At 37.7% G+C, this 23,209-nt stretch overlaps 1 protein-coding gene across 43 annotated transcripts in view; it reads left to right on the top strand.

Moving 5' to 3' along the window:
• Nucleotides 1–23,209, top strand: part of PLA2G4A (phospholipase A2 group IVA) — a 369,657-nt gene that overhangs the window by 224,884 nt on the left and 121,564 nt on the right. For 34 of the 43 annotated variants that reach the window (XM_084977979.1, XM_084977978.1, XM_084977999.1 and 31 more), the window contains one exon: nucleotides 13,921–14,023. In XM_084977979.1, coding sequence (XP_084834105.1) covers nucleotides 13,991–14,023 — 33 coding nt within the window. In that variant the 5' untranslated portion in view covers nucleotides 13,921–13,990. Of the gene's footprint in view, nucleotides 1–6,155; nucleotides 6,753–7,748; nucleotides 7,890–13,920; nucleotides 14,024–23,209 lie in introns of those variants that run through there. The other 9 variants (XM_084977992.1, XM_084977986.1, XM_084977983.1 and 6 more) reach the window with 2 other exon arrangements.

Below are 23,209 nucleotides of genomic sequence, written 5' to 3' on the forward strand. Positions count from 1 at the left end.
CTTCTATTGGCAGAAGATGCTATCTTGCACTTTGATAGCTCAAAGAGGAGAAGTCAGTGCCTGGCTTCAAAAGTCCAGTGGACAGGCTGATTCTCTTCGGGGCTGATGCATCTGGTAACGTGAAGTTACACCGAGTGCTCCTTATCATTCTGAAAATCTGAGGGCCTTAAAAATCCCACTGTCTGTTCTCTATAAATGGAAAAACAAAGCCTCGATGATAGCACATGTGTTACAGCATGGTTTACTGCATATTTTAAGCCCACGCTTCAGACCTACTGCTCAAAAAAAGATGACTTTCAATATGTTGCTCCTGACCGTTGATAATGCACCTGGTCACCCATGAGCTGTGACAGAGATGTACAATGAGATTAATGTTGTTTTCATGTTTGCTAAGACAACATCCACTCTGCAGCCCATGAATAAAGGTGTCTTTTTGAATTTCAAGTCTTTTTTTTTTTGGCTGTGCCCACAGCATACAAAAGTTCCTGGGCTGGGGGTTGAACTTATGCCACACCAGCAACCAGAGCTGCAACAGTGACAATGCTGGATCCTTAACCTGTTGAGCCACATAGGAATTCCCTTAAGGGATATGGTTTTTTAAGGGCTAAAGTTGCCAAAGATAGTGATTTCTCTGATGTATTTGGACAAAGTCAGTGGAAAACCTTCTGGAAGGGATTCTCCATTCTAGATGCCATGAAGAATGTTTGTGATTCATGGGAAGAGGTCACAATATCAATATGAGCAGGAGTTTGGAAAAAGTTAATTCCAACCCTCATGGATGACTTTGAGGGATTCAAGACTTGGGTGGAGGAAGTAACTGCAGTTAATGGTGGAAATAAGAGAACTAGAATGAGGAGTGGAGCCTGAAGATGTGACTGAACTGCTGTACTTTTATGATAAACTTGAAAGGATGAGTTGCTTCTTAGGAAGGAGCAAAGAAAGTATTTTCTTGAGATGGAAACTACCCCTGGTGAAGATGCTGTGAAGATTGTTGAACTGACAGTAAAACATTTAAAATATTACATAAACTTGATAATAAAGCAGTAACAGTTTGAAAGGATTGACTCTAATTTTGAAAGAAGTTCTACTTTGGCTAAGATATTCTCAGACAGCATTGCATACTACAGAGAAATTATTCCTGTAAAAAAGAGTCGATTGATGCAGCAGACTTCATTGTTGTCTCATTTTGAGAAATTGCTGCAGCCACCCCAATCTTTAGCAATCACCACCCTGATCAGTGAGCAGCTATCAACACTGAGGCAAGACCCTCCACCAGTAAAAAGATGATGATTTTTACTCCATGAGGCTCACGTGGTGATTAGGAGTAAAGTATTTTATTAAGGCATGTACATTGTTCTTTTAGACTTAATGCTGCTGCAAACTTAAGTAGACTACATTACAGTGTAAGTGTAATTTTAATGTTCATTGGATTTCCTTTTTTGGCCATTCCACGGCATAGGGATGCCAGATCTTTAATCCACTGTGCTGGGCTGGGGTTCGAACCTGCATGCCAGTGCTCCAGAGACTCCACTCACCCTGTTGTGCCACAGCAGGAATTCCTCTTGCGACTGTCTCTATTGAGATATTTGTTTTGTTGCGGTGATCTGGAACCAAACCTGCAATATCTCTGAGTTATGCCTGTTGCTCTTTTCCTGTCGTCCTGTAACTCTAGGCAGGGAAAAAAGAATGACAAAACACTCTAGTCTGTGTTTTTAGTTTTTCGGGTTTTTTTTTTTTTTTTTTCACCTTTCCCAGGGAAGTCCATCTTGCCCTGACAACATAACTAAACAGGGTGTTTGACAGACCACACACATTGAAAGCCGATAGTTGCATCGCACAGGCAAGTGTGTGTTGAAAAGTATATATGCATTTCCCTCTCATTAGTGTTCAGGAAGTTTCTAATTACAGGGTAACCAGAAAAAAAAAAAAAAAAAAAAAAAAAAAAAAGAAACCCTGAGCTTCATATCTTTTGCTTCAGACTTAAAAGACTGTACATTCACTAAGACTAGTTATTTAGCATAGTTATAAAAAAAAAAACAAAAAAAACCAAAACCAAAAAACCCTGAAACTGTTTTGTTTTGGTTTTTTTTTTCTTTTTTTCTTTTTTAATGAGCATTCATGATCGTGGTTGTGCAAACTAGTTGCAATAAGGTTTCCAAGCTAGTTGTGGAGAGAAAACATTTTTCCCACTGTTTAATGTGGCTAGGTGGACAGAAATGCCTTAATTACACAGAAACCTGAACTATCTACTGCTGCTATTAACAGTTTAGGGGGAAAAAACGATGAGTGGGTGCCTGTTTGTAACTGGAATTAAAAATGTCATCACTGTCTGGCAGTAATAACCAATGATTTTATTCTGAAGAAATTGAACCTTACTCAATAATTTCCCCATATGCCTGCTTGGTTATTCCTTTTGAACATAACTTTGGAGTGAAAACTGTACACATAAAGTACATCTATCTGCATGTATTGGACTTTTAAGTGATTTTTTCTATTTTGAAACAATTTAAGATTAGAACTTGCAAAAAGGTTGCAATTTCCATATATTTTTTACCCAGATGTCCCCCATAACTTATATAGCCATAGTACATTATCAAAACGAGGAAACTGGCATGGGAATAATGATATTAACTAATCTACAGACTTAATGTGGATTTTACTAGACTTTTGTATGTATCAGATCTCATCCAGTCTGAAAACCTCTTCATTTTGATTGAAGTGTTAAATTCATCCACATCTACTATTTTAGTTGTTTTCCTTATTTGCAGGGTTTATGTTTCAAGACTTCCGGTGAATGCCTGAAATCTCAGATATACTGAACTCTGAATACATTATGTTTATTTTGTTTTGTTTTTGGCTAAACCCCTAGCATGAGGAAATTCCCAGGCCAGGAATCAAACCCATGCCATAGTAGCAGCAGCCCAAACCTCTGCAGTGACAGTGCTGGATCCTTAACCCTTTAACCTGCTTAGCCACAAGAGAATTCCTAGTACATCTTTTCTTATGCATATATACCTATGATAAAGTTTAATTTACAAATGAGGCACAGTAAGAGGTTACCAATAATAGCTAATGATAGAATAGTTATAGCAATATACTATAATAAGTTATGTGAATTTGAGCTTTCTCAAAGTATTTTATTGTACAAATTTAATGTCTTTCCCATCTTAACTAAGCACTTATCCGTACTGTGGAGCTAACTTTTGCAGTTTGAGGTGCAACAGCAAAACTAGCATGGATTTCTTTTTTCTTCTTCACGATTTCCCAGATAAAAGAATTCTTTCTTAACTAGATATTAGCATCCTCAGCATACAGCTTTTTTTTCTTTCCCTAAGTTGAGAACGTTTACCTTTTCACTTTTAAGAGGCACTTTACAATTTCTCTTTGGCATATCCAAATTGCCTGCATCACTCCTCTTGTGCTTCGGGGTCATTATTAAATAAAATCAGTGTTACTTGAACTCAAACACCAGGATACTGCAACAGTTGATTTTATAACCAAGGCGGCAAACAGATGATTCGTGTTCTAGGTGGGACAGAGCAGCATATTGTGAGATTAAAACTTATGAATGGCTTTTCTCTGAAGTTTTTCCATTTAATTTTTTTGACCACAGGTAACTGAAACTTTGGGAAGGGAAACTGCAGAGAAGAGGGCACTACTGTGTTAGGGTTATGGTTGGATTTCCATCTGCCATTTTGCTTTCTGTTTTCTATATGTCTCATTTCTTTTTTGGTCCTATGTTCTTTGTGTTAAGTAGATAACTCCTGGTAGACCTTTTTAGTTCCTTCGTTGATGTTTTAACTATATTTTGAGTGATTTTCTTAGTGGTTACTCTAGAAATTATTTCTAAGTGCAACTTAATACAATCTACTTTATATCAATACTAACTTAATTCCAGTAGAATAGAGCAACTTTGCTGTAATACAGTTCAAATCCTTCCCTATCATTTGTGCTGATATTATCATATATATCCTTTCCACATATATCAATCTATATATATTATAAACTCAACAATACAGTATTTATTGCTTTACACATTCCATGTCTTTTAAAGAGCCTTAAGAAGTAAAGAGTAAAACTATATTGAGAAAATACTTTATATAGATGTGCTTATTTACCGTTTCTTTCTTCCTACGGATTCAATTACCATCCGGCAGTTCTTTCCTTACTCCATTATAGCTCCATTCCTTCCCCCTCTTTTGTACTAGTATTTTCATACATACTGCATCTTTAAATAAGTCCAACAATACAGTTTTATTATTATTATTTTATGTAATTGACTACAAACTCAGTAAAGAAGGAGAAATATATATGTTTATACCATCCTTTGAAATTATCTATAGACTTACCTTTACCTGCACTATTTCTTTGTGTGTGGATTTGAGTTACTATCTGGCGTCCCTTCCTTTCAACCTGAACTTTTCCCACTATTTTTTGTAATGCTTGTCTCCTAGCAAAAACTTATCTCGGTCTTGAGGGAACGTCTTCATTTTTCCTTTTTTTCTTGAACAGTAGTTTTACTGCATGTAGTATTCTTGGTTGACAGAATTGTTCTTGGGTCGGCACTTTGGATGCGTTCCTACTGCCTTCAAGCTCTACTGATGAGAAGTCATCTATTAATGTCATTTTGGTTGCCTTGTATGTGATGAACTTTTTTTCTCCTGTAACTTTCAAGATTTTTTATTGTCTTGGATTATCAATAGATGGGCAAGATGTGCGTAGGTTTGGATCTCTTTGTATTTATCCCACTTGGAATTGGTTGAGCTTTTTGACATAGTTAGTCATATTTGGGAAATTTTCAGCCATTATTCCTTCAAATATGTTTTCTTTCCTTTTCTCTCTCCTCTGAGATTGCACCTTCATATGCATTAGTATACTTGATGTGGTACCTCAGTCTTTGAGGTTTTGTTTATTTTTCTTCATTTTTTTCTTGTTTTTCTGTTCTTGAGATTGAATAATCTATATTGATGCATCTTTAACTTCACTGATTCTTTGGTAAGCTCATATCCGCTGTTTATCCTCTTTAGTGCTTTATTTTTATTTTTATTTTTTTGGCTGCATCTGTAGCATGTAGAAGTTCCCAGGCCAGGGATCTAATCTCAGCCACATCTGTGACCTACACCACAGATGTGGCAGCACTGGATCCTTAACCTGCTAGCCACAATGGGAACTCCTTTTGGTGAATTTTTCATTTCAGTTATATTTTAACTCCAAAATTGTCATCTGGTTATTTTTTCTAATGTCAGTATTTCTTTATTGCTATTTTCTATTTGATATGTTTTTACATCATACTTTCCTTTATTTTTTTATTGTTATTTTTGGGGGTCTTTTTAGGTACACACCCATGGCATATGGAAGTTTCCAGACTAGGGGTCAAATTGAAGCTATAGCTGCCAGCCTACACCGCAGGCACAGTAACATGAAATCCAAGCCACATCTGCAACCTACACTGCAGCTCATGGCAACACCAGACCGTTACCCCACTGAGCAAGGCCAGGGATCGAACCCATGTCCTCATGGATACTAGTCGGCTTCACTACTGCTTAGCCACGACAGGAACTCCCTCCTTTAGTTCTTTATGTGTGCTTTCCTTTAGTTCTGTGATCAGATGCTGTGCAATATTTAAGTTCATCTAGAGTCCTTTAGAGATAGTTATTATTGATTGTGGTTTTTTTTTGTGTGTGTGGCTCACTGGCTCACACTTTCCTATTTGTGTTTTTGATTTTTGTCTTTGGTTGTTGTTGCTGAAAACTGGATATTTTAGATTATATACTGTAGCAACCCTAGATTCTGAGCCTTCCTCTGGAACAGTTACTGTTGCTGTTTGTTTTATGACTTTCCTCAGCTTCTATGGAGTCTTCCTCTACAGTGTTTCAACTCTGTGTCAGCTTAGTTATCTTTCATTCTTGTTTTATGTTGAGGCTTGGGAAGATAGGAAAAGCAATCACCCTGAGTTGATTTAAAGAAAGGATGTTGCTCTAGGATTAAATGCCATGAGCCATGTTTTAAATTTCAATTTACCTTAGTTTCTAACCTAATGGACCCGGGCAGTTAACTATTGTATGCATGTTTCCTACTTTTGGCTTAAATATCAGGGAGCCTCTATCCAGTTCTTGCTGCACAACACAGCAGTAAGCGTAGCAGGGGTAAATACAGGGGTTATGAATGGAGTTTTTAGAAATGAGAAAAGGAAATAAAGTTGCTGACACTAAACTTGGGGCACCAGCAGCAAATTTCCTCTAAACACTGTGCGTACTAGTCTCACTTCTTCTGAAATTTCACTTGTTCTGCCTTTTTTTTTTTTAATTGGAGATTGATATTTAACATCGTTTGACATTAAGAGTAGTTAGGAATGAAAACAAGAAATATCAGAAGAGCGTGCCCGTGCTATTCTGTGAATTTCCTTTACACACAGACTTGACATTGTGTAACATCCATCTCTCCATCCATCTTGACAACAAATGTTTATCCTGAATCTACTGTATCTTAGGCACTCCAGTAATTAGTAGGGACAGATAACTCTGTTCCTCTCCAGTGAGAAATAGGTGGATAAATATGGTCACCAACCTGATGCATCTTTAGTTCCGTCAGGAAGGGCAGGCATTGTGTAAGTGGAGTAAAAGCTTGCAGAAGTACAAGGTACGCGTGGAACCAGTAACAGGCAGACCGCATATACTCTGAAGATCGCAGAAAGCTTCTTTGTGGAGGTGACATTTAAGCTGAGTCCTGGAGAATGCGTGAGCTACATCTAGGTGAGCAGTTGCCTTCAAAGCCCTGCACGATCTTCCCCTGCCTGTATTTCCAAACTCATCTAAAGTCACTTTCACTTTTGCTTACCATTCACCAGCTGCTTGTCTTCTGTCAGTTCCTCAAAAGGTCTGCCTGGAACACTGTTTAGATTCATTCCCTTCTCACCCTCCTCTATGATAGCTTTTTTTCCAGAGGCCAGGCCTCGGGTTATTCTTTAGTTCTCGTTTTTCTTGTTTCCATCATTTTATATAACACTATTTTTAATCATTTCACTTATTTCTTGGATTACATGTTTTGTGACTGCCTTCAAGATGAAAGGACATAATTTGCTTTTGCCTCTCAGACCTTGGAACAATGCTTGATGCATAGTAGTTATACCTAATGTATTTATTGAGTCAATGATGGAGAGAAAAGGTAGGTAACAGCTCTGAATGGTAGAGAGTGTGATGACGAAAAGGAAAGAAAACAGCAGGACTCTAGCATAGAAAGGGAGGAGAGTGGTAGGATAAGACAAAGAGTGTAGATATAAGCTCAATCTTGACGTCTTCCAGACCGATAATTTCACATCTATTAGTGCGTCTTGAAATCAACTTAGTGGGCTGCTCTGCCACCAGATTTAAACAAATGAAAAAGAATAAGAATCAAGGCACATTGTTCTTAGTAAAATTGTCACATCAAATTTGCTTCCATGTTTTATTTATATATGTATGTATATAAATTGTGTATTACATTGTGATGCAAAAGGGTTTTCTGTGTTGGTTTGCAGGAAATAGGTATGAAAGCCAGAGTTGTAAGCCCTATTAGGGGTTTCTGACTTTATTCTAAAGGAATAGGAAATCACTGAAAATAGTTTCAAAGAGGAGTAGATTGCAAGATTCTCCTAACTCTAGACATTAATCATAGAAAATGTTACTGCTTTTAGCCACATTTGAGCGTGGAGTACTAGGTTAATCTGCATTTATTGCCACCCCAAGATCACTTTATTATGTTTGTTGAAGGCAGAAGCTACGCCTTATTCACCAATGCATTCCCAGTGCCTACCATAGAATAGGAAGAAGATATCTTGTGCAAAGATGCTGTTTGTGGACTGAAAGTCTGTAGATACCAGCGGATGCTTTTCTACTGTATCACTGTCATTGGTATGTTTTTTTGTTTTTTGGGGTTTTTTCAGGGCTGCACCATGGCATATGGAAGTTCCAGGCTAGGGGTTGAATCAGAGTTGTAGCTGCCAACCTACGCCACAGCAAAGCAACACATGATCCAAGCCACGTCTGCAACCTACCCCACAGCTCAGGGCAACACTGAATCCTTAACCCACTGAATAAGGCCAGGGATCAAACCCACATCTCATGGATGTTTTAGTTGGGTTTGTTTCTGCTGAGCCAGGATGGGAACTCCCAGTTCTCTTTTTAACATGGAAAATTTTGGTGAGAATAACTACCATAATCCTGTTTATATTTCAAGGTTCTGCCATGGATAGTATAAAGTAAAGAGTCTGTAGAGCCACAAAATTTCATAATCCACACCTTTCTGGTTCATCATTTGCTCCCAAGCACCTCACGTAGTGCAAAGTATATTGTAGGTATTTGTTTGTTGAATGATAAAATCAAAATTTTCAAACTTCCCAGTCACAGCAATAATTCCAACAGACAATATATCTTTCAAAGTACATATATACTTATTGGTGGTCAGTCTGTGTTATCTTGAGTGTAAAAAGGAAATTCTATTATGGGATAGGTGCCTTTCACAGAAATTGACTGAATTGTCCTTACTATAACATACATTTATTTATTTATTTGTTTTTTAGGCCGGCACCCATGGCATATAGAAGTTCCCAGGGTAGGGGTCAAATTGGAGCTACAGCTGCCAGCCTATAGCATAGCCACAGCCATGCGTGATCCGAGCCATGTCTGCAGCCTACTGCACAGCTCAGGGCAATGCCGGATCTCCCGACCCACTGAGTGAGGACAGGGATCAAATCTGTATCGTCATGGATACTAGTCAGATATGTTTCAGCCGAGCCACAATGGGAACTCCCTTACTATAACATTTAAGGTAGTGCTACCACATTTATGGCAGAGAAAACTGGATCTTAGAATGTGAAACTGGAATTTGATTCAAGGTCTTTCTGAACCTATATCCAATGGTGTTTTCACCAAATTATGCTACTTCAATGAAAAAAATAACATGGGTTTGCCTCAGGTATTTAATCCCTGATAGCAGTGCCCTGGCGTGGCCCAATAGCTGTGTAGACATCTCAGCTTCTGGAAGGGTGAGATGCATTTCTCAAGGATTACTACTGCTACATCCTGCTCTTGGGCCTAGGAGGTTTATATAACCTAACATGTTCTTGAAAGAAGAATTTACATTAAGAAATTATTTCACTTCTGAGAGGCAATGACATAAGGGACAATATGGAGTAAGAATGAGGCAGGCAATTTTCATATATATCATCCATGAAAATATATCCACTAGCAGCTCCAGCGTATGAGCTGTATTCTGACTTGGGAACTGATACGAGCATATCTTGAATTTAATTGGCATTAAAAACAACAGCCATGCTGGTAGCTTAAATCATTGCTGATAATTTTAACCAAGATATAATAGAAACAGCTCAGAAAATCCTGATACTGGGAAGTGCTAAATAGTTAGGATTATGTCATCTGAGTAATATACATGCATATATTTCTTGTACTACAAATGTGACTACAAATATCAGAGTCATAAATTGCACTATTGTGGTTTAGCCTATATCTTCTTATACTGTCATTTCTTTAATATGGAATAACATGGAATGTAGTTAGCGATAAGAATAATCAGAGCTTATTCAAAGGCACAGCATAGTGTGGTGGTAAATGAACAATCCTGCAGCATAGGGTGCAGCTGCAGCTTGGATTCGATCCCTGGCCCAGGAACTTCCATATACCATGGGTGCAGCCAAAAAAAGAAAAAGAGAGCAATAACGTTTGTATTTCATTTGGATGATATTTGTAATATGAAATTAATTGGAAGGAAATGATAAGAGGGAAAAGGGGAATTCATACCACTATTGATTAAACAGAGATGATGCAGAAGAAATAGAGGTGAGGATAGTACAATTTATGGATGGAATAGAAAGTGCATTTTCTTTTACTTGGTTAAAATGTTTTAGTGTACCTAGGCTTAAGAATTGTTCCTCTTACTTGTATAGATAGATTCACCCATTCATTCATTTATTCAACAAATTGTATTAAGTGGCCATAAGCACCAACGAATCATCTGCCTTTATGAGGCTTATGTTCTGATTAAGGGAGAAGAGAGAGCGAGAGAAAAGAAACACATGAAAACTGTATAGTAGATATTGATGGCAATTAAGAAAGTAAGGTTTCTGCCATTGAAAATAATGGTAAGGCAAGGCTTCACTGGGAAAATAATATTGGAATAAAGATCTGAAAGTTATTGACAATAACAATGAGGTCCAACCAAAGTAGCAAATGTGATAATTAAGGCAATTAGTGATTGGCTAATGTTATCAGTATAAAATATTCATTAGGTTTAAAATAAGCAAATGTAAGGCAAAGACTTCATAATTTATTACAGTAAAATTGGAACAATGGTTGGCCTCATCTTGATTTAAAAAAATTATTTAAAATACTGCCTACATTTTCATTTTGGTGAAAATGCTTTATGAGAAGATAAGAATAATCAAGCTTTGGGAGATTAAGAAGTGATTAAAGTAAGTTAATGTCATTTAAAAAATTTTCCCAGTAAAGATAATAATTCTTGATAAGTCAAAATAAAGAAGAAGGGGAAATTCTCATTTTATATAGTTTAAAATAGTTGACTCTAGATGATTTTTACCTTTTGCATGATATTGCATCATTTTTCACATTAAAATTAATGAAAGCAGACTTGGAGAAAAATATTTGTAAATAACACATCTGATAAAGGTGTCATCAAAAACAAATCAAGAACTCTTACAACTCAACAATAAGAAAACAAACATTCCAATTAAAAAATGAGCAGAATACCTTAATAGACACCTCACCAAAGAAGATACACAAATGGCAAATAAGCTTATGAAAAGCTCCACACCATAGGTCATCAAGGAAATGAAAATTAATACAACGAGATACCACTACACATACACACCTGTTAGAGAGACCACAATCCAGAACACCGGCAGCATCCAGTGTTCATGAGGGTGTGGAGAATAGAACCCTTATATAGTCCTCCTTTGGTATCCACAGGGATTGGTTCCAGAATCCACTGCAGATACCAAAATCGGCAGATGTCCAATTCCCGTAGTCAGTGCTCCATATCCATAGTTCCACATCCAAGGATTCAACACCTGCAGATCGTGCAGTACTGTAGTAGTTCTTGAAAAAAATCCACTAATAAGTGGACTCATGCAGTTCAAATCTGTGTTGTTCAAGGGTCGATTGTATTTTGCTAGTGAAAATGCACAATGGTACAGCCACTTTGGAAGACAGGTTGGTAGTTTCTTATAAAACTGAATATATTCTTACTGTATGATTCACCAATCACACTCTGTGGTATTTAATCAAAGGCAAATTTATACAAAAACTCGCACACAGATGTTTATAACAGCTTTATTCACAATTACCAACATTTGGATGTAACCAATATGTCCTTTAGTAAGTGAATGGAAAAATAAACCTTAGTATATACAGACGACAAAATACTATTCACCACTAAAAAGCAACGAGTTATCAAGCCATGAAGAGACATGGAAAAAACGTAAGTGCATTGTTACTAAGTGGAAGAAGCCAATCTGAAAATGTTCCATAATGTATGATTTCAACTATGTGAAACTCTGGAAGAGGTAAAACTATGGAGACAGTAGAATGATAGATGGTTTCCAGAGATTGGCAGACAGGGAAGGATGAATAGGCAGAATGCAAACCATCTTGAGGGCAGAGAAAATACTCTTATAATTGTATCATGATGGATACCTATCATTTTATATTTATCAAAACCCACAGAAGGTATAATAACAAAAGTGAACTGTAGGCTTAACTGTGAACTTTGTATCAATGTAGTTTCGACAATTTTAGCAAATACACAATTCTGGTAGAGTATATATATGCATGTTGGAGGAGACCATGCATGTGTGGGGACAAAGAGCAGAGGGAACTCTATAACCTTCATCTCAAGTTTGCTGTAAAACTAAAATTGCTTTAAAAAGTTATTGTTATAGGGAGTTCCCATTGTGGCTCGGTGGTTAGCAAATCCAACTAGGAACCACGAGGTTGCGGGTTTGATCCCTGGCCTCGCTCAGTGGGTTAGGAATCCAGCATTGCCGTGAGTTGTGGTGTAGGTTGTAGATGCGGCTTGGATCCCATGTTGCTGTGGCTGTGGTGTAGACCAGAGGCTACAGCTCCGATTAGACCCCCTAGCCTGGGAACCTCCATATGCTGTGGGCACGGCCCTGGAAAAGACAAAAAAAAAAGTTATGTAGTATTTGTCTTTCTCTTTCTGACTTATTTCACTTAGTATGAGAGTCTCTAGTTCCATCCATGGTGCTTCAAATGGCATTATTCTTATTTTTTATGGCTGAATAGTATTCCATTGTGTATGTATACCACATCTTCTTAATCCAATCATCTGTTGTTTCCATGTCTTGGTTATTGTGAATAGTGCCGCAATGAACATAGGGGCATGTGTCTTTTTCAAGGAAAGTTTTGTCTGGATATATGCCCAAGAGTGGCATGGAGGATAATGTGAGAAAAAGAATGTATATATGTATGTATGCCTGGGTCACTTTGCTGTACAGTAGAAAATTGACAGAACCTTGTAAACCAACTGTAATGGAAAAAATAAAAATCATTAAAATATCTTTAAAAATAAATATCATTCTTTTTGCTTGAAAAAAAAATGAAGTGGGTTTTAACATTCATTATGAGATCTCAATTATGTAAAAACAAATTAATTCCCTCTTTTCATTTTTACTTAACATGTATGAATATGCATTGAGATAGTCTGGAAGAAGGCACCTCAAAATGAAAGCAATGATGACACTTTATTCTCTTCTATTGTTCATGTTTGTGACAATGAACATGAACCTTTTAAAACAGTTTTTTAAATGTCATGTATAAAAAGAAAAGAAATGGGGAGTTCCCATCTTGGCTCAGTGGTTAATGAATCCGACTAGGAACCATGAGGTTGCAGGTTTGATCCCTGGCCTTGCTCGGTGGGTTAACGATCCGGCGTTGCCGTGAGCTGTGATGTAGGTTGTACACGCAGCTCTGATCCTGCGTTGCTGTGGTGTAGGCCGGAGGCTACAGCTCTGTTATACCCCTAGCCTGGGAACCTCCATATGCTGCAGGAGTGGCCCTAGCAAAGACAAAAAAAAAAAAAAAAATCGTTAAAAATTTAAGACAAATTTCAATTATTCTGAAATGAAAAAATTAGATATTAGAAATTAATCATAAATAATACAAACATTTGAAAGGATGTTCCAAATTAGTTGTGATCTGTAGAATGCTAGTCTGTTTTGTTTTATAACGTCCCAAGGAGAAACAATCCATGATGGAAGAAACAAAGATGTTCATTAAACAGTTTTTAACTTGATTTTAAATAACGTGGAGTACTTTTAGAAGAAGAAAGCAAATTGCAGAGTATGTTTTTTTCATTTAAAGACTTCATTTAACTGCTTTAACATTAAACTGGTACTTTAAAATGAATGAACGTTTCTTTTAAAACATGAGCATTAAAGGTGAAATTTAACATGCCTGTGTTTTTAAAATTCTTAATAAATAGCTAAAGTGAACAATGTTCTTTTTTAAATTGTGAATTTGTGTAACAGTGATCCAATGAAGAAAACAAACAGTGGCATGTAGCTTTTTAATTATAAACAGTACAAAAATAATTTTGATTTTCTGTAATTTCAATAAACTTCTCATAAAATACTTGGCAAAGGAAAAGAAATCCTGGGGATTCCTAATAATTACAGAATAAATTTGAACAAATAAATATGGAAATTAAGCTGTACTATCAGAATATGTTTACTCTTTCCCTCAGTTATATGTATATACTCACTCATATAAACAATTAGGAAGGGCAGTCTAATTGTAGACTTTTACTTCCTAAAGTTCATCTCATTTATCATTTAAATCTTGCACCTGCATCCAAGAGGAAGCTTAACAATAAGGATTGTTTATTTTGTAGGTTCTAAAGAAGCTAGAGCACCAGAGAAGACTTTTGAAGTGTGAAGAGATTTCCTGTAATTGAAACCAAAATGTCATTTATAGATCCTTATCAACACATTATAGTAAGTAATTTACTATTTATATATTCTTCGGGGCGAGGGGGCAGACACACTTTTGTGCATGAGTATTGCTGAAGTTATGAGTAAAATAGAAAACTCTATGAAAAACCTTGAATTTTTTTAATGAAAGTAAACTTTATGTGGTTTAAATAAGGTAAAATCCACAATAAAACTAGCTCATCTCTTCTTTTTATCACTGTAAGTTACCAGAAAAGAAAGGCTTAGAGGGAAAAAATACCAAAACATCTGTAACAGTATTGAATGTTCACGGAACAATAAAAAATGTAATTATTAGCCTGCAGCCGTCGCATGAATTGATGGAGAGAAGATAAAATAATTGTTAAGGGCTACATTTTGGTATGCATTGCCAGGGTAATTAATTTTGTAAGCTTTCCCTTAGATATGCTTAAGCAAATTCTTCTGTGGTTGGATAATTTTTAGTAAAAAGTTGAATAATTCAAATTTTAGTGTGTAATTTTCCAAATTCCATTGGAAGTGTACACTCTTTCTTCTGATTAAAATGAAAAACAAACAAAACAAAAAACCCAACAAACAGAAGAGAAATATTTTGCTGCTAAATTTAACGCTTGAGATCCAGTTGGATTTATATGGTCCAGAAATAGTTTTTATGGATATTAAGGGGAAAGAAAGCTTCATTTTTATTTAAAATGAAATGCTTTTCTCTTACCCTGCATCCTTCTCTGGCCACCATTCCCTTTCTTTCCCGGCCTGAATAGCAAAGGTTAATTTACTATAATTTTTTGTACTTCCTTCTTCCATTCACAACCTGAATCCCTGAAAACTGGACTCAGCTCTTAACATTTTCCAAAAAGATCTCATCAAGGGCCTCTTTGGTGCTGAATCAAATAGGTTCTTCAGTCTTCCCACTGCCACCCCATCCCCCAACCCCATCTCTGCTGGTCACTCTCCTCTTTTTAAAACTCCTTAAAAGTTTTTTGTTTGGGAGTTCCCGTCGTGGCGCAGTGGTTAACGAATCCGACTAGGAACCATGAGGTTGTGGGTTCGACCCCTGCCCTTGCTCAGTGGGTTAACGATCTGGCGTTGCCGTGAGCTGTGGTATAGGTTGCAGACGCGGCTCGGATCCCCCGTTGCTGTGGCTCTGGTGTAGACCAGCGGCTACAGCTCCGATACAACCCCTAGCCTGGGAACCTCCATATGCCGCGGGAGCGGCCCAAGAAATAGCAAAAAGACAAAAAAAAAAAAAAAAAAAAAACCAAACAAATCTTGAAAAAAAAAAGTTTTTTGTTTGTTTTCTTTTTATTTATTTATTTATTAATTATTTATTTTGCAAGCTCACTCTCGTTTTTAAAGGAGGCATAATGTATATAAATTGCATAGACCTTAATTGTTCAGCTTGATGGATGTTTACATATGTATTCCACCCATGAAACTCTTGTGCAGATGAAAATACACATTCTGAGGACCCCAGAAGAGTTGCTCATGTCCCTTTTAGACAATGAATTCCACAAATGTAACCAATATTTGACTTCTATTACCAAAGATCACGTTTCCTGTTCTTGACCCTCATAAAGATACCTGCATTCAACATTTTATCTGTGAGATTGTTTGATGTTGTGAATAGCAGAATTCCATGCTTTGGCATTGCTACATCCCGCTATCTGAACACTGTATACCACAAACTATCTGGTCTACTGATACCTTCCATGTCCCTCACTGAAGGGCAATGCTACCTTTGCTGTAAATCGGGCAACCACATAGGTGTGGCTTGGTTTCTTTTCTGTTGTGTTGGTCCATTAGTCTTTGTTTTCCCCAATACCCCTCCTATCTTAATCTCTATAGCTTTGACCTAGAAAGTTATAAAAATTGCTATAGCTTTGGCCATTTATATACAGTAGCGTAAATCCTCCACCTTTTTCTTCTTCAAGATTGTCTTGGACTTTTTCAGGCTTCTGTATGTCTTTATAAGTTTTAGAATCAATTTGTTAACTTAAACACACACCCACACACAAACCAATGCTGAGATTTTTATTAGCACTGGAATTATTCTACAGATAATCAGGGGAGAACTGACATGATAATAATATTGAATTTTCCAATTCATTTATAATCTATAAAACTAATGTTTACCTAGAAACTGAAAAACTAGGGTTGCGTTTATATGGAAATACAAGTGACTTTTTTAGATCCAGTGAATTTACTGAATTTCTTTATTAATTTAATAGTTTGTAGATCCTTTCGGATTTTCAACTTACACATTCCTATTATTGGTGAATAATTCCAGTTTTATTTCTTCCTTTTAAATATCTAAATGTTCACTTATCTTTCTACCTTTCTGATTGTAGACCATCTATTTTAGGGATAGCTCATAAGTTTGAAAATGTCTTATTTTCATCATTGCGCAATTAAAAATATTTTATAACCTTTATTGTGATTTATTCTTTGACACATAGATTAAACGTGTTTCTTTATTTTCAAACACTTGATAATGTTTTAGTTGTTTTTTTCATTGATTTATAATGTCATTCCTCCCTGCTCAGAGAGGAGAGTCTGTGTAAATTTTTTGTTGAATAATACATAACAGAAGTGCTTTTGGAATTCCTAGTGGAAGTGACATGTAAGCACCAATCTGAAGGTTTAGTAGAAGTTAGGTGAAGAGGGAGAAAATGACTTTTCTGGATTGGAAAAACATAGGTTAAGTAGTTTGGAGGTGAGAAAGTACATGATGTAAGGAAATGAAAGAAGTTCACCAGGGTTGGGGCATATACATTCCAAAGGACAGTATTATTTCAAATGACCTTCACTTTTCTACCTAATCTGACCACAAGGTTGAGTTAGTTTCAGATAAGTTTCTTTTCTTAGCATACTTAAAATCAACCTGCATCTGCATATTTTAAGGCTCATTTCTGTCACCTTTTCTTGCAAATTTTGTTAACAATAGCTAAATATTTAGGCCATAATAGTTACCTATATGGAGTTCGTGGTGGCTCAGCAGGTTAAGGATCTGGTGTTGTCACAGCTGTGGCTGGGGTTGTTGCTGAAGTGCAGGTTCGGTCCTTGGCCCTGGAACGTCTACATGCCATGGGCATGGCCAAAAAAATTATCGTTGTTACCTACATGGCATCTTAATCTGATGAAGCATGCTCAAACCACAAATCTGTATCACATTTTTCTTGACCCTTCCCGAGCGTCAGAATTGGACACTCCGTCAGCATCCCAATTCATGATGCTTTTCAGTGAAGAGGATGCTAAGAGCTTTATAGTTTTATTCATTCTTGTTTTTGCTGTATGTGTGAAAAAAACTATGCACGTGTACGTGTAAATTGTTTCAGTGGCACAATTCCCTGCCCTCGTTTTCACAGAAAGATACTTTTCACAATGTATAAGTGAGCACACTCAATACGGAACCCTTTCATCAAAAAAGGAAAGATGGGGAGAACTAAGCCAGTGTACTCGCAATGAAGGGTGCCAGACAGGCCAGCAAAGTTTGGCTGCCTCCAGGCAGTGAGGATTTTCACCACACCTGTGATGCAGGGACATGTCGGAGAATCCTGTGGGCTCATGCAGCAAGTTCTCTTGTTTGCAATGGTGCCAGCTTTTAAGAATGTAGGCGAAGATGGAGTAACAAACATATGGTAGCAGGCTGTTCCCGTAGAGTTGATCTGAGCTGCTTTCCAACCTGAAGGCAACTGGTTCCTCCAGAATCTGTCGAAGTTCCTTTGGACCAAGAAGACATCATTGTTCCATCAATGTTCAGATATAAAATATTTATTAAAATTTCCATCTTTGCGCTTTGAAAATCTGAGTCACTTCCCTGGAGTGAAAAAAAAAAAAAAATCCACAACTTTTCCCACCACCTATTAGCAATGGAGGGCCCCATATCCAGGCAAACTAAGGTCATGTCCACATTAGAGCTGGTCAGCCACATAGGTATGCAAGCACGACTGTCTGCTAAAATACAGGGACCTTTGAAAAATGTCATTGTAGGATGACTGGAAATATTACCAAAAAAGTAGAAAGCTGTTATTCTAGATTATTATAGTAACATGGGGCGGGGGGGGGGAGACACTGAGTAGGTAATCAAAGAGCTAGTGTTTTAGTGGCAGTTTCAGACCTCAGTTACGTGCTCTCGAGCACTCAAACTGAGTTGTAGCTGTTTCATATGGAAAACAGGGTATGAATAATACCTGCTGTGTCTGCTTCACAAGGCTTTTTATAAAGCATAAATCATTATGTCCCTAAATATTCTTTAGAAACTTAACAAGATATTTCTAGGAGGCATCTGAAGGTGAGATATTGCTGCTGGGAAATCAGAAATATAAAGGTGACAAAGCTATTGCAAAAACACAGCCATGGGCACAAGTGGATAGTGAATTTTACATCAAGTAGCCTGTTTTTTTGGAGATTCTAGAAAGGTGAAGCAGAAGATGGTGCGTGAAAAGCTTCCAGCTCCCCCTGAGACCAGCCATTCCCTGCCACAAGCCTCTAACCTGAGGCACAAGTATACTCATTTAAAGGAACACCCATATTTCTGCTTCTTCACCACAGAGCATAGATCAGAAATCTCTAGAAGATTTACTTCTCAGTTCTTCAATTTCAATTTTTTTTTTTTTTTTAATGGGCTGCACCCCGCAGCATGGGGAAGTTTCCCCTGGCCAGGGGCCAGGGCTACCAAAACTGCACCGCAGCAGTGGCCCAAGCTGTTGCAATGACAGCACTGGATCCTAAACACACTGCATTATGTGGGAGCAGCTCCATTTGGTTCTTTTTTAAAACTTCTGGGCCATTTCTTATCGTTTCCTGTTCCCTGCAGTCTTGCTTAAGTCTGACTTCCATTTCCTGGATGGTGCTGATGTTAAGTTCAGCCTATTAATTAATTGTGCTGGTGGTTAGTCTTGGTTTCATACCTCCTCATGTTCCTAATTATCTTTGGTTTTACTGAATATTATTATAATGAGAAACTATCTGTAGAAATAATTCTTCAGAATTTTACTGGTTTCTGTCAGGTTTCTTGGGAAGCCAGGGGGAAAATGCAATCCCAGTTTCAGGTTAGTTGTTTTCTGGGCCCCTGGTTGAGGCTAAAATGGGTCGCAATACATGAAGGGCTGTTTATTCTTATTCCTATGGTACAGGCTGTGGCGTTTCAGGCTTGAAACAGGGGAATGGTTTCCCAGGGTCCTTATCCTCAGATGGCTTCTAATCCCTCAAGGCTGCTCAGCCTCTCAGCCTCCTCCTCTCTGGCTCAGCAAATGTCCCTGTGGCAAAATGGCCCTGTGCCTGTGTTTCTGTACTCCCTGTCTGGTCAACCCTGTCTTGGCAATTAAGGCCTTCCTATCTTGTTAGTTCTTTGTCATTAGTATTAGTCCTAGGGTTCTCTGATAGATCAGGAGATAATGTCTTGATTCATTCAGACTGCTGTATCGATAACACAGATTCGGTAGCTTATAAACAGAAAGGTGTTGCTCATATTTATGGAGTCTGCGAAGTCCAAGGTCGAGGCAGCAGTGTGAATGCATTTGCTGAGGACCTAGTTCGTAGCTGCTGTGTCTGTGAGGTGGAGGGGGTCAGCAGTCTCTCTGGATTCTTTTCTAAAGGCACCTATTCATTCATGGGGGGGCAGGGGTGGGGTGCCTTGTCCTGCCCAAACGTCCTATCTTCTAATACTGTCATCTTTGGGGGTTTAGGATTTCCACAGGTATTTTGGGGTGACACAAACATTCAGACCATAGCTGATATCTAGTTATGGGGATTTATTGTGAGGAATTGTCCCATGTGGTTATGGAGACTGAGAAACCCCAGAATCTAACCTCTACAAGCTGGAGACCCAGGAAGGACAATGTTGAAATTCAGTTCAGCTCTGGAAATGAAGGGAGATGTCTCAGCTCAAAAAGTGAGCTAGGAAAAGAGCAACAGATCCTTCCTTTTGTTCTTCAGGCCCTCAGTGGATTGCCAACCCACAGTGGGAATGGAAGTAGCCTTTCCTGAGTCTACGGATCCAGGGGCTAATCTCATCTAGAAACACCTCTCTGGACACATCCAGAAATAATGTTTCATCTGGGCACCCTGCAGCCAGTCAAGCTGACAAATAAAATTAACCATCACAGTTACTTTAGGAAAATACTTCTTTTTTAAAAACTCATCTAGGTTTATTTATTTTATAAAGGAAGTGGTAACCCAGATTACTTAGTCTGCCATTATCACAAGTGGAATTTACTTGAAATCAATAGTGCCTCTACGTAATCCCAAGAAGATAGGTAATCATCTCATCTCAAGAAGATTTCCACAGGTGGTAAAGTTATCCCCCACCCGTCATATTCAGTATTGCTGTCTGTGAAATTCCAGTGGTGAACTCTGGATTTGTACTAGGGGACCCTTGAGAAATCTCATGTGGTTGGTATATCACAACTGCCCTTTTACAGATGAACAAACCAAGGCTGAAAGGGGTTGCTGGGCCCAGTTCCAGCATGTGTGTGGAGGCCTCTCCACACCACCAACTAATTCTTGGACACTAGCAAAGTAACCAAGAACCCAAATCGATTCTATAATTGTAAAATCCGGCATTGCCGTGAGCTGTGGTGTAGGTCGCAGATGTGGCTCCCATCCCACGTGGCTGTGGCTGTGGCCTAGTCTGGCAGCTACAGCTCTGATTAGACCCCCAGACTGGGAACCTCCATATGCCTTGGGTGCAGCCCTAGAAAATACAAAAAAAAAAAAGTTCTCTAATTATAAAATATAAAATTATAATATATATCTGTTCATCTGAGTCCCCATATATATATTTCCTACATCTCACAGTATTACAAGGGCAGAAAACTGAGACAGAAAATATAAAAGCATTGTATCATAACTACCCTTCTGACTTGTGTCTGTATCTTTTGGTTTTTAATTATTTTTCACTTAGTGAAGAGTACAAGACAAAAAGATTTTTGTTTTGTTTTGCTTTTATGGCATGAGGAAGTTCCTGGGCTAGATGTCGAATCAGAGCCACAGCTGCAGGCCTACACCCAGCCACAGCAATGCTGGGTCTGAGCCGTATCTGCAACCTATGCTGAAACTTGCAGCAATGCCAGATCCTTAACGTACTAAGCGAGGCCAGGGATTGAGCCCACATCCTCATGGGTACCAGTCAGGTTCATAACTCCCCACAAAAGAAAAAAAGGTTAAATAGCTGTATTTATGTTCATGGGAATAGATATTTAACTTGAGGGAGGGTCCTTCCTAAAAGCTCTTCCTCTGACGGTTGTAATTTAACCACCAAACAATAGGAAAATTTAGCAAAGCATATTAGATTTTTTTTTTTTTTTAATGCTATAGCTATTAGGAGAGAGCTAAAGAAGAGCAGAGAACAGTTAATGCATTTTTTTATATTCAAAGCTGTCAGAATTATTTCATATATTAAAATGAAACAATTAAAAACACTCAGTAGATCACTCACAATGCTTTGCATCTAAAGAAATAAATGCATTTACCAAACTTCAGGAGCATTTCCAGAATCATTTCAGTGACTTAGAATAGATATAGTAGTCAGATTAGGTCAAAAAGTGGATGTGTGCAATATATAATGCAAACAAAGTCAAAATAATTTTTGAAAGCCAGCTTATTTTTAACCTAAAAATACACTAAAAATCAAAATAGCAGAGTTCCATGAAGACCCTAAAATACAAATGTACTTCAATAAATATTTTTTTGCTGTTTTTCCATGAGATAAGCCTACTTTACATATCATTTAGCAAAAAGCATAAAAATTGCCTCAGCATTTTTTTTTCCTCCTTGATGAAAATGAAGCAGTGCATTCCAAAATCATTTTTCTTTTCCTTTTTCTGCTTTTCAGGGTTGAACCTGCGGCATGTGCAAGTTCCCAGGCTAGGGGTAGAATTGGAGCTACAGCTGCACAGCAACTTGGGATCCAAGCCTTGTCTGCGACCTGCACCACAGCTCATGGCAACACCAGATTCTTAACCCACTGAGTGAGACCAGGGATCAAACCTGCATCCTCACAGTTACTAGTGGGGCTCCTTACTGCTGAGCCACAGTAGGAACTCCAAAATTGGGGAAGTTTTAAGCTAAGAGTACATCACTATTCATGAAGGGGTTTAAGGAGAGGAGTAAAGATTGACAGAGTCCAAGCTGACTGAAATCAGGGGGCTCAGGGAAGGTCAACAAGGTCATCTTTTAGGTTCTGGTTGATCTGGTGGTTGAGTGCTTCAGGCTAATCTTTACCATTGAAACACAATGGGGAATCTTAAATCATTTAATATCTTTGCTATTGTTACTTCTCTTGCCTGATAACAATCCCTTGTCCCTGCATTCCTTTGTTCCCCTAAGATCCTTAATTAATGAGACCTGTTCAAGGACAAGCATTGTGGCCAGGCTTAGATCACAAAATGGCTTAGGCCAAATAGGACTTCTCTGCTGTCAAGAAAGCCATGACTGGTTCTCTTTCTCTGGGGACCCCCTACCCTATTTGCCTATAGTATGGAGGCAGGAATAAAGTTAATATTCACAAAAAAATTTTGTGGTACTATAGCTATTACCATTGGACTAGAATCTCTATCAGTTAAAATTTAGGTACTAAAATTTTGGGTGATTGCTTATTTCAAGTATCTTGAAGACATTAGAATCGCAATACATTTATGGTGAATATGTCATTAAATGAGTATTTTAGACTCACGCTGTTACCATATAATTTTTTTTTTTTTTTGTCTTGTCTTTTTAAGGCCACAACCTTGTCATATGGAGGTTCCCAGGCTAGGGGTCTAATCGGAGCTGTAGCCACAGGCCTACACCAGAGCCACAGCAACATGGGATCTAAGCTGCGTCTGCGACCTACACCACAGCTCACAGCAACGCTGGATCCTTAACCCATGGAGCGAGGCCAGGGATTGAACCTGTATCCTCATGGATGCTAGTCGGGTTCACTAACCACTGAGCCATGACGGGAACTCCTAATTTTTTTTTTTTTTGGTACGGGTTTTGCTGCTAGAGCAGTTCCAGTTAACCTGATTAAAAATAGGACCTAAAATCTTCTACCTTCAATGAAAATGAACTCTATACTTACTTTAATATTTAAAGATTATTATAATAAGTTATATTTGACATTTATTACATATTCTTAATATATAATAGAAAATTATATATGCAAGTGGAAAGTTTCTGGTTCATGATGGGGAAGAAATTCAAGTCATATTTCTGATTATACTTTTTTTTAAT

The sequence above is a fragment of the Sus scrofa genome, chromosome 9 (genome assembly GCF_054392235.1).
Source record: "Sus scrofa isolate SSC_HxYL_T2T_F1_AM1 chromosome 9, Sscrofa_HxYL_maternal_Yorkshire_Landrace_v2.0, whole genome shotgun sequence".
NCBI classification, from domain to species: domain Eukaryota; kingdom Metazoa; phylum Chordata; class Mammalia; order Artiodactyla; family Suidae; genus Sus; species Sus scrofa.